The sequence below is a fragment of the Sander vitreus genome, chromosome 18 (genome assembly GCF_031162955.1).
Source record: "Sander vitreus isolate 19-12246 chromosome 18, sanVit1, whole genome shotgun sequence".
NCBI classification, from domain to species: domain Eukaryota; kingdom Metazoa; phylum Chordata; class Actinopteri; order Perciformes; family Percidae; genus Sander; species Sander vitreus.
This window is the reverse complement of record NC_135872.1, coordinates 20,028,503-20,041,910: the sequence shown is the minus strand read 5'-3', so window position 1 is coordinate 20,041,910 and position 13,408 is coordinate 20,028,503. Positions and strand designations below refer to the sequence as shown.

Here is a 13,408-nt window from a genome sequence, read left to right as displayed (position 1 = left end):
CACTGAGGCCTATATAAAAGAGACTTCAGATACAGTATTAGGGGACCACTGAGGCCTATATAAAAGAGACTTCAGATACAGTATTAGGGGACCACTGAGGCCTATATAAAAGAGACTTCAGATACAGTATTAGGGGACCACTAAGGCCTATATAAAAGAGACTTCAGATACAGTATTAGGGGACCACTAAGGCCTATATAAAAGAGACTTCAGATACAGTATTAGGGGACCACTGAGGCCTATATAAAAGAGACTTCAGATACAGTATTAGGGGACCACTAAGGCCTATATAAAAGAGACTTCAGATACAGTATTAGGGGACCACTAAGGCCTATATAAAAGAGACTTCAGATACAGTATTAGGGGACCACTAAGGTCTATATAAAAGCATCCAAAAAGCAGCATGTCATAGGACCTTTAAAAGTGAGAAAATTAGAATTGCAGCTCTAAAATAAATGTGAAAAAGGCTGCAGCTAACGCTTATTGATTATCAATGAATCTGCTAGGTTTTAATAATAGTATTTCCACTAGAACTTTCAAGAGCCCAAGGTGACGACTTGAAATTGCTTATTTTGACAGTTGAAAACCCAAATTTATTCAGTTTACTTTCACATAAGCCAAAGAAAAGCAGCAAATCCTCACATCTGAGAGGCTGGAACCAGCAAATATTTGGTATTTTTGCTTGAAAAAAGTCTTAAGCCATTAATCATTTGACAAAAAAAGTTACTGATTATTTTTGTGTTGACGGACTAATCAATGAATTGACTCATAGTTTCTGCTCTAAAAGTGAGCCATATATAAATGAGTAAGAGTTAATAAGAAAGACTAGAGAAGATTTGGTAACACTCTACTTGAAGGTATCTACATAAGAGTGACATGACACTGTCATGACACATGAACCCTAACCATAACACTAACTTGTCATGACAAAAACCGAATGAAGCGTTATGTCATAAACGTTTATGACTTCTTTATAATGTTTATGACACGTTCATGACAGTGTTATGTCACTCTTATGTAGATACCTTCAAGTAAAGTGTAACCGAAGATTTGAACTAGCAGGGAGTCTGAGTTTATGAAATTATATTTGAAAAACCAAATGCAATTTATAAAGCATACAATAAAGACTCTCGTGAGTGTGTCACTAAGAAGGCTGCCGTTTAATAAAGCCAGGTTGCATGCACGCCATAACTTCTCATAGCGTATGCTGTGTTAGAATGGAGCGCCGGAGGATTGGAGACACATGGAGGATTTAGATCCTCACTCAAAGGCAAAGTTCCCACTGAGGACACACTGATGTATTATGTAAACGTCAGTTCTCTATTCACCGACTCATTGAGACAGGGGTGTTTAGTTAAACTTTTTGGTTTTTCTGTGTAAAGCTCACTGAGCTGTTCCAAAATGCTTGTTTTTCATAATTTTGTATGTTGCATATTTCATATGAAATGTCCATGGAAGATCTTTTTTCTTTTAAAATATGCTAATTCCAAACTAAACGATAGAAAGTAATTTCTGTGACTTGATAAATACAAATGACTTATTAATTAATGAATTAACTATTTGAAATGCCCTGAAAAATGTCCTTGCTACTCCCACGCAGGTGAAAACGAAAAGCCCACTGAGAAGCTACAGCCCACACTACATTAATACCACCTCCCTGTCATGACGCACAGCCTTACCTCTGTTGGACCTGGTGTCATTGGCTCCCAGTCTTTGGTCCTGTTCCTGCTGCAGCCTCTGAATCATCGTATCCAGAGGACTGGAGCCGTCCACCGCCTGCTCACTCACCACTTGGTTCAGGCCTGACACACACAGCAATGGAGTAAGAGAGAGAGACTTTAAAAGTGAAAGACCACACAGAGAAGACCACTACTGTCTCATAACAACTGGATGTACACATTGCTTTATTGCATTCATTTCTGTCTCTATTTAGTGGAGGTCAGCTAAAAAAATAGTATGCGTGTCACAATGGTCTACCATCAACTTCAAAGAGAAAAAAAAAGGCGATGGGGTTTTCCCCCAAAACCTTTACAGTCACCTCAACACCCACAATGCTTTTTAAAAGCTGACAGCAGGGCAATGTTAGGTTAACACTGTTCTATACACTGTGAGCATGTCGAGTCATATTGTCTTACAAGAAAGTTCCTGTTTCCCCCCCCCCGCTTCCTTCACCTGCCTCCACTGTGCACTACTAATGCATTTCATAAACTACTGTTTCTGTTTGCATCCCTGCCAAGATTATTAATTGCCTTATTAATTCTGCTTTAAATTGCGAATGCTGGTGTAGTTTCAGTAAAAGCCATCTAATTAAACACATTTGAGAATAGCTCAACATGACATTCTTGTCAGCAACATGACCAGCTTGACAAAAGTGTCTTTGATCAGCTGACAGAAGGGGTTACGATTAGACAGAAGAAGACGTCGTCACCTCCAGGTTAAGATCTGATCTGAAGCGCACAAGGGAGGAGTAGTAGAACTACGACTGAGCTCATGCCCCCAGACCACACAGAGAGGACATGCTCCCGAGAGGTCTGACTTCAGCCTCTGTACCTGAGGAAGTGACCCCCATCTGCGGGATGAGCTGCTCGTCCCTGCAGCCCTCCCTGCCAGGCACCAGCCGCTGGTATCTGGGTGGGTGGGGGTTCCCGTCCACATCAACCAGGAAGGGAGGGGGCATCAGGTGTGGCGCCTGCTGCGTCTGCTCGTCCAGCACGTAGTTGTTGGCATCTCGGATCAGTGGGCGGTAGTCGGTGTGGAAGAACATCTGGTCCGCTATCTGAAGCACAGGAGGAAAGTAACAAGGTAGATTTTAGATTTGTGTTTCCCACCACTGTTCTGGGAAAAGTGACATATTTTTATTACCGATAACATCAATTAAGTGAGTTGTTGTTACATATCAGGTGCTTCAGATATGTGTATAAATATTAAAGGTGAGCTTGTCGCATTACCTTGTCATACTTGCTGCTGGAGCCAAAGCCAAAGATGAGCAGGTGTCCGTGGGAGTCGGTGGCTGCAAAATGTTGCCCATCTGGACTACATTTGCAGTCAAACAACGCTCCGTGGCCTTGGCCCTCGATCTAGCCACAGAGAGAGAGAGAGAGAGAGAGCAAGAAGGGGGGGTTGCACAATGTAAATCATAGTACTACACTACCAGGCAATTGGCATAGACACAGTCAACTCAAAATGTCTAGTACACAAGATCAAATGCACCATTCCATATGCTACATGTATGGTTCTTACAAGTATTAAACTACAGGATATTACCTAAATAATAAATGAAAATAGCAACAGTGACATAAGTAGAGTTTGATAGACAGCAAGAGCGCAGTGATGTCGACTATTACAAAAACAGAGCACCACCTGCAGAAACCTCCCCAACAGAAAATCAAAGAGACAAACCCCTAACTGCTCTGACGGTCAGCCACCTGTTGCCTTTAGTTCGCTCCACTCAATCACAAGATGAAAACATTTCTTTCAACAATATCTTTATTGGATTGTTTACATAACAACCCTAGAGCTGTGTGAAGGGATATTGTACAACAATATATCAAGTAGGTACCAGATCAGCCCATCCCACCCTCCCTCCCTCCCACTCACGCCACCCCTACAGGTCTGACCGTACATTCCTACAGAGTGTGTACCAAGTCAAAAAAGTAAGAGTGAATACTAGCCTTCAGTATAACATAAAACAAACAAGCAAAAACAAAATTAGCCTAAAACAAAACTGTTGCAGAGAGGAAGTACCTAGCAGGGAGAGGTAGAAAAGAAATGTAAAACAAATAAAAAATAAAGCTAGAAACCGCACCAAATGTTGTATAAGCATGTTTAACCATCAACTGACATTGTGTAAATATAAAAGAATTACTGTATTGTGGACTCCATGTCTACATATGCTAGAAAACCACCCCGGATCTTTTGAAACTCTCCAGGTTTACCCTTCAAATTATACATAATCTTTTCACTTGGTATGCATGATGCCAGTTCATTCGTCCATCTAGCAAATGTAGGTGGTGATACAGCTTTCCAATGCATAGCTACACATTTGTTGGCTGTAATAAGGGCAATCCTAATACATTTGAGTTGCTTTTTATTGACTGTCATCATAGATGTGTCACCCAGGAGAATTACTCTTGGTTCTGCGGGGATGGTTAGTCCTGTAATATCATTAAGCGCTTTGAGTATAGACACCCAATACAAATTAAGGGCAAGTCCAAAACATATGTACCAACAATGAAAACATTTTTTAAGAGTTTTTTTTTACCTCATGCCCCTTATATCAGTAAAAAAAGATGAACCTGAAGCACTAAACTTTCATCTTCTACTTTGGTATATTGAGGAAAGGTGCATGTGCTTTTAGCCAGCTGGAGGACAGGCAACTGTAGAAGCTGTTGAATAGTGGGGTCAAGAGTTCCTGCAGTGAAGTTAAAGAAGGGCTGCAGTAGGAGCAGCACTGACCAAACAGTGTTTGCAGCGGATGAAAAGTTAGAAGCAGTGCATATCACTTTCAACAGACTGTTGTGTTGCACTGGGTGTGCGGGTTACATGACGCACTAAGTAGATTATGTCCCATGAGTTCAATTCCTCTGCAGGGCATGGTGTACTAACATTAGCAACCTTTACATCGATACTGCTGTGTAAATTGACATTACTGAGTCAGTTCTCTGACTTTGTGCTTCCTTTCTTCTTTCACGACATTTACCATGATCCTGTAATAGTCCCTTGTGTCATTGTGTCAACAGGGGCCGCTCTTTAGCAAAAGTGCCATAGTTTCGCTTTAAATTTCACACGCTTGTCACCAAACAACACTATTCACTGTCCTTGATCAACACCAAGATTTGGCCGACTGACCAGCACACTGGGTGACTCACTTGTTCTGAGACTGTGATTAATGCTTTCCTGGGTAACCATTGAGACCCAACCAGGAAATACACAACAGTGGTTGGCTACAATGATTTACACAATAATAATAATAATAATAATAATAATACACTGGCATATGTGTATCAGTGTGGAGTCATGATTTTACTCTACCCTCGACTCATGCCACACACCGTGCATTAAATGAGAGAGAAAATGCCAGCATGGAGGTGAGAGAAGCAAAGAGAAGAGAAAGTGAAACCATACGTGAGGGGGAGAACAGTGGCGGGTGAGAGGGAAAGAATGTGAGACAAATGGTGTTTTTCCACTACATGGTGCCTGCTTCTTTGGTTTTCCATAATGAAAAAAAGTCCCTGGTACCTGCCAACAGGTACTTTTTTGAAAACGTGACAACCTGCAGACTACTGATTGGTCGGAGAGAATCGTCACTAATCACTGCGTCATCATTGCTAGCGACAGACGGGGGTGTCCTGAACACACCCGCCATATTTAAATAGTTTAGCCAGCGGTGTTTTTTTTTGCTGCCTCCAGCTTCTTTTGAAACAAAATGTGGCTTCTGGCCGTGGCAACAGCCACACACCTTCGACGTTCTGTGTGTGTGTCGCATGAGGTCACGGCAGTTTCCTGCGGCGGCGCTATGACGACCAGCCACGCTCGCCTCACGCATGAGGCGGTACTAAATCTGTAATGGAAAAAGGAGGACGGGGCGCCGCGGCCGAGTCGAGCCGAGCCGAGCTGCTACTAGTGGTACTACTAAATGGTAAGCGCCATTTGAGAAAGGAAAGGGAAAGAATGTGTCGTAGGAAAGTAGCAAAGGAAAAAAAAAAGGAAAAAAAATGTTAAATGCACATTACATCTGTGCCACGTGTAAGGGTCTGGTGACTTTCAGCATCGGTGTGAATACAGCCAAAGAGAGGACATCGAGTGAGAGGACAATGAGACAAAGAGACAGAGAGGCACAGGATGAGTCTCACCATGTTGAAATAGGAGCGGATCTTGACTCCTCTGGCCAGGTCCCACACGATGCAATTCCCATCATGCCCCGCTGAGAAAAGGATTCTCGGATCAAAGGGATGTGGCTCCAGGACAAACACCTCATCCTCATGACCCTGTCATTAAAACAACATCATCATCTAGATTAGACACTCCAAGAAATGAAGAAAAAAAAGCCACCAGTGTTTGTTTCTCAAAAGGTCTAACCTTGTGGTTTTGCATGTTTTAGTCTCTTAACATTTTAGGCCCTTTCACACATGCATTGCAACCCTGAATATATCTAGACATTACCCGGTAGTAGAGCAGTATGTGAGAACTCAATTGTCCCAATCAGTTGGACCGGACTTAGAAACGGACTTTACCTTGCCAGCTCTCCAGTACAAAGACCGTGTCACTTCTGACTAAGCTCATGTGTAAACAGAGCAGGTCATTGTCTGGAGAATTCACAGCGAGCGAGTGGGCGTGTTGATGACGTTTCAATCAGGCTCGCGCGAAACCGGACGAAAACAAACTTGAGGGTGAAGAAGTAGTGTCATTAACACAAAGACGGCAACGAAAAATGTCTAAATGGACAGGCAACCAGATTCAGGAACTTCTGTCGATAAAAGATGACGCCAAAATCGTCAGACAAAATTCAAGTAATAGCAAGGAACTCGGCTGTTTATAAGCAAATTATGAACCGACTACATGACCACAGTGTAATTCATGTCATGTCCTGCCTCCTGCACGCTCTACCCAGGCACCCCCCCCCCCCTTGCCTAAACCAAGAGTATTTCCAGAAGATGAGAATGCGTTTGACACGGGCAACCTCCTGTTTAGTGAAAGGGCAACTTTGGACAATGTCTACACCTGATTCGCTTGACATTGTCTAGAGTTCATATGAGATCACGGCTTTTGTGTTTCTTAGTGTGCGTTACTCTTTCTGTGAGTGTGTTTGAGGGTATATCAGCTACCAAAAAGAAACTCACATGCAGGACACAATCAAATACATACGATCTTTTTTGACATTTACTTTTTGTTTTTCATCTTAGTTTGAACGCATTGCTTTTAAGGCAAATATCAAATAACAATAGCATTACCATGCAACAATTAGGTAATATTGCTTCAAAAATGCAGTTGTGAAATGTCCAGGATGAGATCAGATTATGTGTCACAAAGTAAGAAAAAGTGAAGCGTTTACTGTACGTGTGCGTCTGTGTTTGTGAGCACTGTGTTTGCATGTGAATGTGTTTCATCACTACATACCATCAGGACATGGACGAGGTTGCCGGTGGTGGAGTTCCACACCTTCAGCGTCAGATTGTTGGCTGCTGTGATCACTGTGCTGTCATGGCGATCCCATGCTACCATGGTAACCTTCAGTTTGGTCACCTTGTCTTCCAGCGGAGGAGGGTTGTACTTCCTGAAGGGAAGATGTTGGTACACTGATGTCACGTTTGGGCCAATAAAGTTCAGTGTGGTTTACGTTATAAACAGAAACTACATAAAAGAGCAAATAAAACACATATTGTAAAATGGTTAAAATGTCATAAAAACAGTGAACAATTCATCCTATTCATACACCATTAATGAGAAGCTTGCCACTCTGATAGCTAGACCTTATCTCTTTACTGTGTGAGAGAATTATTCACATCTGCTGTTACTGTGTTTACATATGTAAACTGTGAAAAACATCCAAAACATTTCAACACTTTCTTGTGAAATTCCCTGCTCAGACTTCATGTCCATTTATTTAGTGTAGGAACACAGGCCTTACCAAAGACAGTTATATGGATCAGTCTTGTTGTACTGTAAAGATAACAGTCCATTCCAGGGTTGCTGCGCACATTTTGAAATCAAATTCAATGCTTGACATTTAAAAGTCGGTGTTTGGTGTTTTAAGCCCCTAATGTCGTCTTCCAGGCAGCGCTGCATGGAAGGCACTAGGGTTAGGCAAGTCGTCGGTCGCAGCGCTGCCTTGAAGTCGACGGTGGGGGCTTAAAACACCATCGAGCAAAAACAAAATGCACAATAACCCGGAGCTTGAAATCTCAGCCTTGAAATGTTTGAAATCAACTTGACAATATTCCACAGGGATATTTTTTGTATCTCCATATAACAATCATATGTCAAATCTAGTGTGTATCAAATAGTCAAATAAATGGCAAATGAAATGAACTGTGTCCCACTGTTACATTTTACAGAAGATAAACCTTTAAAGAAAAACATTTTAAGTTACCATTTTAACTACAATTTGCTTGGAATTGTTAATTATAACATTTTGTAAAACAATAAGTTTGTTCTGGTCATTCTCGCACTCACAGAATAGGCTATAGTTAAAGGTGCTCTAAGCGATCGCGTCACGCATTTTTTAGGCTACAACATTTTATGTCACATACGGCAAACATCTCCTCACTATCCGCGAGCTGCCTGTCCCCTGAATACACTAAAAAAATAAGTAAATCCTGTAGGGAGCTATTTCTCAGACCAACCATCATTAAAAGTAAGATTTAAAGATATTTTATGACCTTAAATTCTCATAATCTAATTCAAGACTTTTTAAGGATCCGTGGGAACCCTGGATTCTTTCTCTGTGTTATCACTTTTTATTATAATAGGTAAGCCTCAGTGCCATTATTACAAACAATTAAATATTTATTTAAATAACCAGGTTATCTTAAAATCTGTATTTATTCTTATTGCGGTTTTGCTGTGTTCATTCAGGCAATAACGACTTAAATAGCCAGTGTCATCTCTATGTATTCACTGTTGCCTGCTGTAAATCTATATTCTGTCTTGGAGCAGTCGGGTAATCAATCACTGTGTCACACTTTATGCCACAGGTGTTGTTTCATTTCTTTAACGTGATTATTTCTGTGCTGTAGATTATGGACTCTAAAGAAATGAATGCAAATGATTGCAGTATTTTGCTGCTGGTACAAAGGACAATGAGTCATATTAACTATTCCTGAATTAAATGTTTGTACTTCGAAACTGTGCCAAGCTTCCACTGGGGTTATTCACTCACAATAGGTCTTCTGTGACTTTAATATACAACATTGATTGATTTTTTTGTGAAATTTAGACTGACATCATAACCCCAAGAGCATCCCAATTCACAGCTCTGAGCTCTGAGCACAGCAGCGCTGGTGGAAAAGCCAGACTTTGACAGCTATACACACACATACCCGGGTAATTTGGTCTGCATGTCCAGCAGAATGCTCCTCCAGCCCTGAGGCTGCAGCTGCCAGATTCGGGCTGTACCATCCCTGCTGCCGCTTACAAACCTACACACGCACACGCACACACACACACACACAGATTTGTGAACATGGATTCATGCAGCAGCTAAATATACATAACACTTGCTTCTAATTCAGCTTTCTGCAATACAATGAACACTTTCATCTTTGCACATCAGGATACACTAATTGTATGCACACCCCCCCCCCCCTCCTTCTCCATCTCCATCACCCCTCTTTTTTTTTTGCATAGACAGTCTACCTCCTTCACTGCAGAGATTATAGCAACCCAGGGGAATTACAGCTGAGCTTGTTTTTCTGCTAACTCCACATAGACACATGCAATTTAACACTCAGAGTGCATGATATGTGCGTGTGTGTCTGTGTGTGTGTGTGTGTGTGTGTGTGTGTGTACATGTATTAGAGCATATCAGATAGGAAGTAAAGGTGGTGTTTCTGCTGACACCATCAAGTCACAAGACAACCCCCGGAGGTCCCATACAAACAAACAGCAGTGCACACACAAATATTAACTACACATATTATGTAGCTCATACACTCTTACACACACACACACACACACACACACACACACACACACACACACACACACCAACTGTGCCTACCTACCTGTCACTGCAATGTGAGAACTGGATGCTGTCGACTTTGTCCTAGGTGAGAAAAATACAGGAGTAAAATCAAAACAACGCAATGTGTAACAAGCATTCCCTCTACTAGACTTTCTAATAATGGCAATTTTATTGTGTAGTGCCTAGGGTTGGGTACCGAAACCCGGTGCTAATACGACACAGGTGCCTAAACAACCGGTATCTACCGGACTGAATTCCAACAGCGAGACGTTGAGCAGTGTGCAGCTGCCGTTGTCAGAAAAACAACACAGACGTGGTGCGTTCACTTGAAACTAGTAAGCCTTGTGGTGCATTCAAAGTTATTGTAAAATACCCTATTCCCTATTACCCTGTTTTTTTTTTAAAGTATCGGTCCAGGCACCGTTTAGGCACCGGCACCGCTTTAAAAGTATCGTTTTCGCACAGGTATTGGAAAAAACCCAAACGATACCCAACTCTAGTAGTACCAATGAATCATGTTTTTGACCAAATAAATCTTAACTCAGTTGATGGGAGTTTGCTCAGTTGTCATGAAGAATAATGACCAATCTCTTCATGACAACACCAACAATCTCCAAGACAACTGAGCAAACTCTGCTGAAGAAGTCCATGATATACAGTTGAAAGCTTTTGGGGAGGAAATCAAGTAAGTGGACCTTGAGTTGAAACTGAGTTTCCACTTAAACAATACACAATGTTTAGCATCTTACTGTGACATACAGTGAGTTCTTTTTAAAAAAGGACTATGTTGATGACTCACTGTATGGGACTCAAGTTCCGAGATCTTCTCAGGTTGGCCTGACCCAAAGTAGTACACCCTGATGATGTGATCCGTGCTTCCTGTGGCCAGGAACATACCACCTGACACACACAAACACACACACACACCAATACTTTATTAACATAAATAATTCAACTTAATATACACTTCAAGAATCAACCTGTGGTAAAACAAAAAGATGTGTCTTGTATTTGTGACTGCAAACTTTGTGCAAAAGAAACTTTAAAGTCGTTTGTAAAATATTCAAGGTGAATTTATTCTAAAAACAGAAACATGCTCTCAACAAGTGTGAAGCACACTTATCCCACATTAAGTAAATACCAGCAGGCACACTTAAAGGGTGGCTGTCTGCTGTGCTAGCTCTTCAGTTCATCTGGGCTAATTATGCACTTTTTTTCCTTTTTTTTTTTTTTTTAAACTCTGCTGCCGTTTCCCCTCCGGTGGTCTTGAAGCATGCGTGAAAATCAAAAGCAAGCGGTGCTCACCTGCGCTGAAGGAGGAGCAGATCATCTGGACGCCAGGTCTGGAACGCTCCGTGAATTTACTGGGCCTTTGACTGGACACACACACACACACACACACACAAACACAGACACACACACATTTATTTACATTTACATTGTGTGTATATTTTTTGATGTTGGCTTCCTTTGTGCATTGTATTACTTGTACATAACTATTTTTTAAATGCATATTCAGTACAGTTAAATTAAATTGATGAAGCACTGAAGAAAATAGTAACAATAAAAATGTGACAAATCATCCTAAATCCTTGTGTAGTTTGGATCCATACAGTCTTAAAGAATGTTCTGCATAAGGCAAGACCATTCAAGAACATCAAGATAACACACACTGCACAATAAAAACACAGTAAACTATATGTTTTCACAATGTGACAAACAAACACAAATACGACAGAAATAATGGCCTTTTAGCAAAATGCTCAAAAATGTTGGAGGCAGAAGGTGTGAACGGCACTTTTGCAGATGAGATTGTGCGTACTGTGTGTGCTGCGTTTGTGTTTCTCACCCAAACTTGAGCGTGCGTGCATCCCACTGCCAAAAGCAGATGGTGCCATCAGCTCCGGTGGACGACAGGTAGCGCTTTGAGCCGCAACAGAAAGGAGAAAACTGCAAAAAAAAACAAAAAAAACAATTAGAGCTTACGGCTGAGTATAATGGGCAATCAAAAGCTGTTGCTAACACTACAGCAAAAAAGAAAGGACAATTAACCCACATAAGCTAAAAAAGCATCCAGCAACAGTGTAGGGAGATGTGAGAGATTAGCATACCAGCCTAAAACCAACTGTGTAGGATCAAAGATTTAACAGATAACATAAATCATGAACCTTTACAGGAAAATGCCGGCAATGTTCTGTATTCTTCTTACTGTCGACAAATCCCATGAAAAGACCAAAAACATAAGGAACTGATCCTACCAAGAAGTATTGCCTGTGTGGCCAAAACCTAATTTAGCGTATTCCTCAAGTTCCTTTTTATTAGTTTATTTTGAGTAAATCCCACTTCACCCCTATCTACTGCTATAAATATTTACTAGTATGTATTAATTTATGGCTGAAATCAGCCCCAACAAATGCACTATTTACTCTTGTTTGAGTAATGTTTGCTAAAAACTGCAATGCCCAGCTGAAAATTTAGGAAATAGCTTGAAGCTGAATACCACAGCAAGTGTAGAGAGGGTGGAAACCAACACAATAAGAAAAACAGAATAACGTCTGCTCTATCCTTTAACGACTGGCAACATTGTGCAAATTTCCAATACTGGCTTTTATTACATATTGGATATGAGCCAGTCATGCCATCTTTTGCCCATATGATAGAGGTTTCTTCTTGACCTCATCTACTTAACATGTGAAACCTATTGCAGAATTCCAATAAAAACATCAGCTAGGCTGCAACTTTAGAGTTGCTTTAACTGCCCAGTTTGGAGGAAGTTTCTACAATGTACTGTTACAGACTGACAGACAGACAGCATGGTGGCAAGAATTTTAAATATTATTAGTGGCTTTCAAATCCTCCTTTTGGGCAAACCAAACACAGAAAAACATACACACAAAAGCACGCAGCCTGAGCGTCCAGGTACCTGCAGTGAGGTGATAGAGGCAGCGTGTCCCTCCAGGACGGCCAGAGGGGCGCAGGTCTGTAAGCACCACACCCTGATAGTTTTGTCACAGGACCCAGCAGCGATCATGGTGTTTTCGTAGCTGACGGCCATGTCGGAAATCTCAGCGGCGTGGCCGCGCAGCGTCGCCAGCAGACGGCCGTCATCTGTTCCCCAGATCTTCACAAGGCAGTCGTCTGAGCCCTGGAAAAGAAAGAAGACGCCGCTAATATATATCAGACGTGAGTGAAGACTTGTATTTTATACAGTTTGAGAAGTGGCCTGTCTGCCTCTGCATCACTTCTAGTAAGACAAATTCAACATGTCAAGTTCAAAAAGACTTTTCAAATATATCTGGGCACACTGCGCCCTTCAACTTTCAGCACACTGACAGACTTGGAACACAAAATGAGGAAGGAATGAGCTTCTTGAGATGCAGAAAATAGATTAGTCTGCAGTGACAACGAACATTTCAAGGCACTTGTTCGTCATCTGCACAAACTGTCTAATTTTTATTACCAGCAAGGACACTATGTAAACACTGCAGCTAACAACACCTTTACAAGATATCTGGCTATCTGGATATCTGAAGTTTAAAGTATCTAGAGTAAGTAAGTAAGAGTAAGCATTGCCAATTCAACAGGTGATACCCAGCAGCAGTCACACTCTTTAATGCAACATTATAATGTAGCACTGCTAGCTGTTCCTGCAATATGAGCCATCACTGGACAATATTCTGCACTATGCATATTTATTTATTTATTACTCTGTGTCACCTAAAACTG

General features: G+C 41.3%; 1 protein-coding gene across 3 annotated transcripts in view; it reads right to left on the bottom strand.

The window, feature by feature from the left end:
* phip (PHIP subunit of CUL4-Ring ligase complex) overlaps positions 1-13,408 on the bottom strand; it is a 47,196-nt gene that overhangs the window by 24,351 nt on the left and 9,437 nt on the right. For all 3 annotated transcript variants that reach the window (XM_078274553.1, XM_078274555.1, XM_078274554.1), the window contains exons 8-18: positions 12,606-12,827; positions 11,532-11,632; positions 10,988-11,058; positions 10,482-10,582; positions 9,723-9,763; positions 9,039-9,137; positions 7,117-7,273; positions 5,853-5,987; positions 2,949-3,077; positions 2,551-2,776; positions 1,680-1,802 (exon numbers count right to left, since the gene is read on the bottom strand). In XM_078274553.1, coding sequence (XP_078130679.1) covers positions 1,680-1,802; positions 2,551-2,776; positions 2,949-3,077; positions 5,853-5,987; positions 7,117-7,273; positions 9,039-9,137; positions 9,723-9,763; positions 10,482-10,582; positions 10,988-11,058; positions 11,532-11,632; positions 12,606-12,827 — 1,405 coding nt within the window. The remainder of the gene's footprint in view (positions 1-1,679; positions 1,803-2,550; positions 2,777-2,948; positions 3,078-5,852; positions 5,988-7,116; positions 7,274-9,038; positions 9,138-9,722; positions 9,764-10,481; positions 10,583-10,987; positions 11,059-11,531; positions 11,633-12,605; positions 12,828-13,408) is intronic.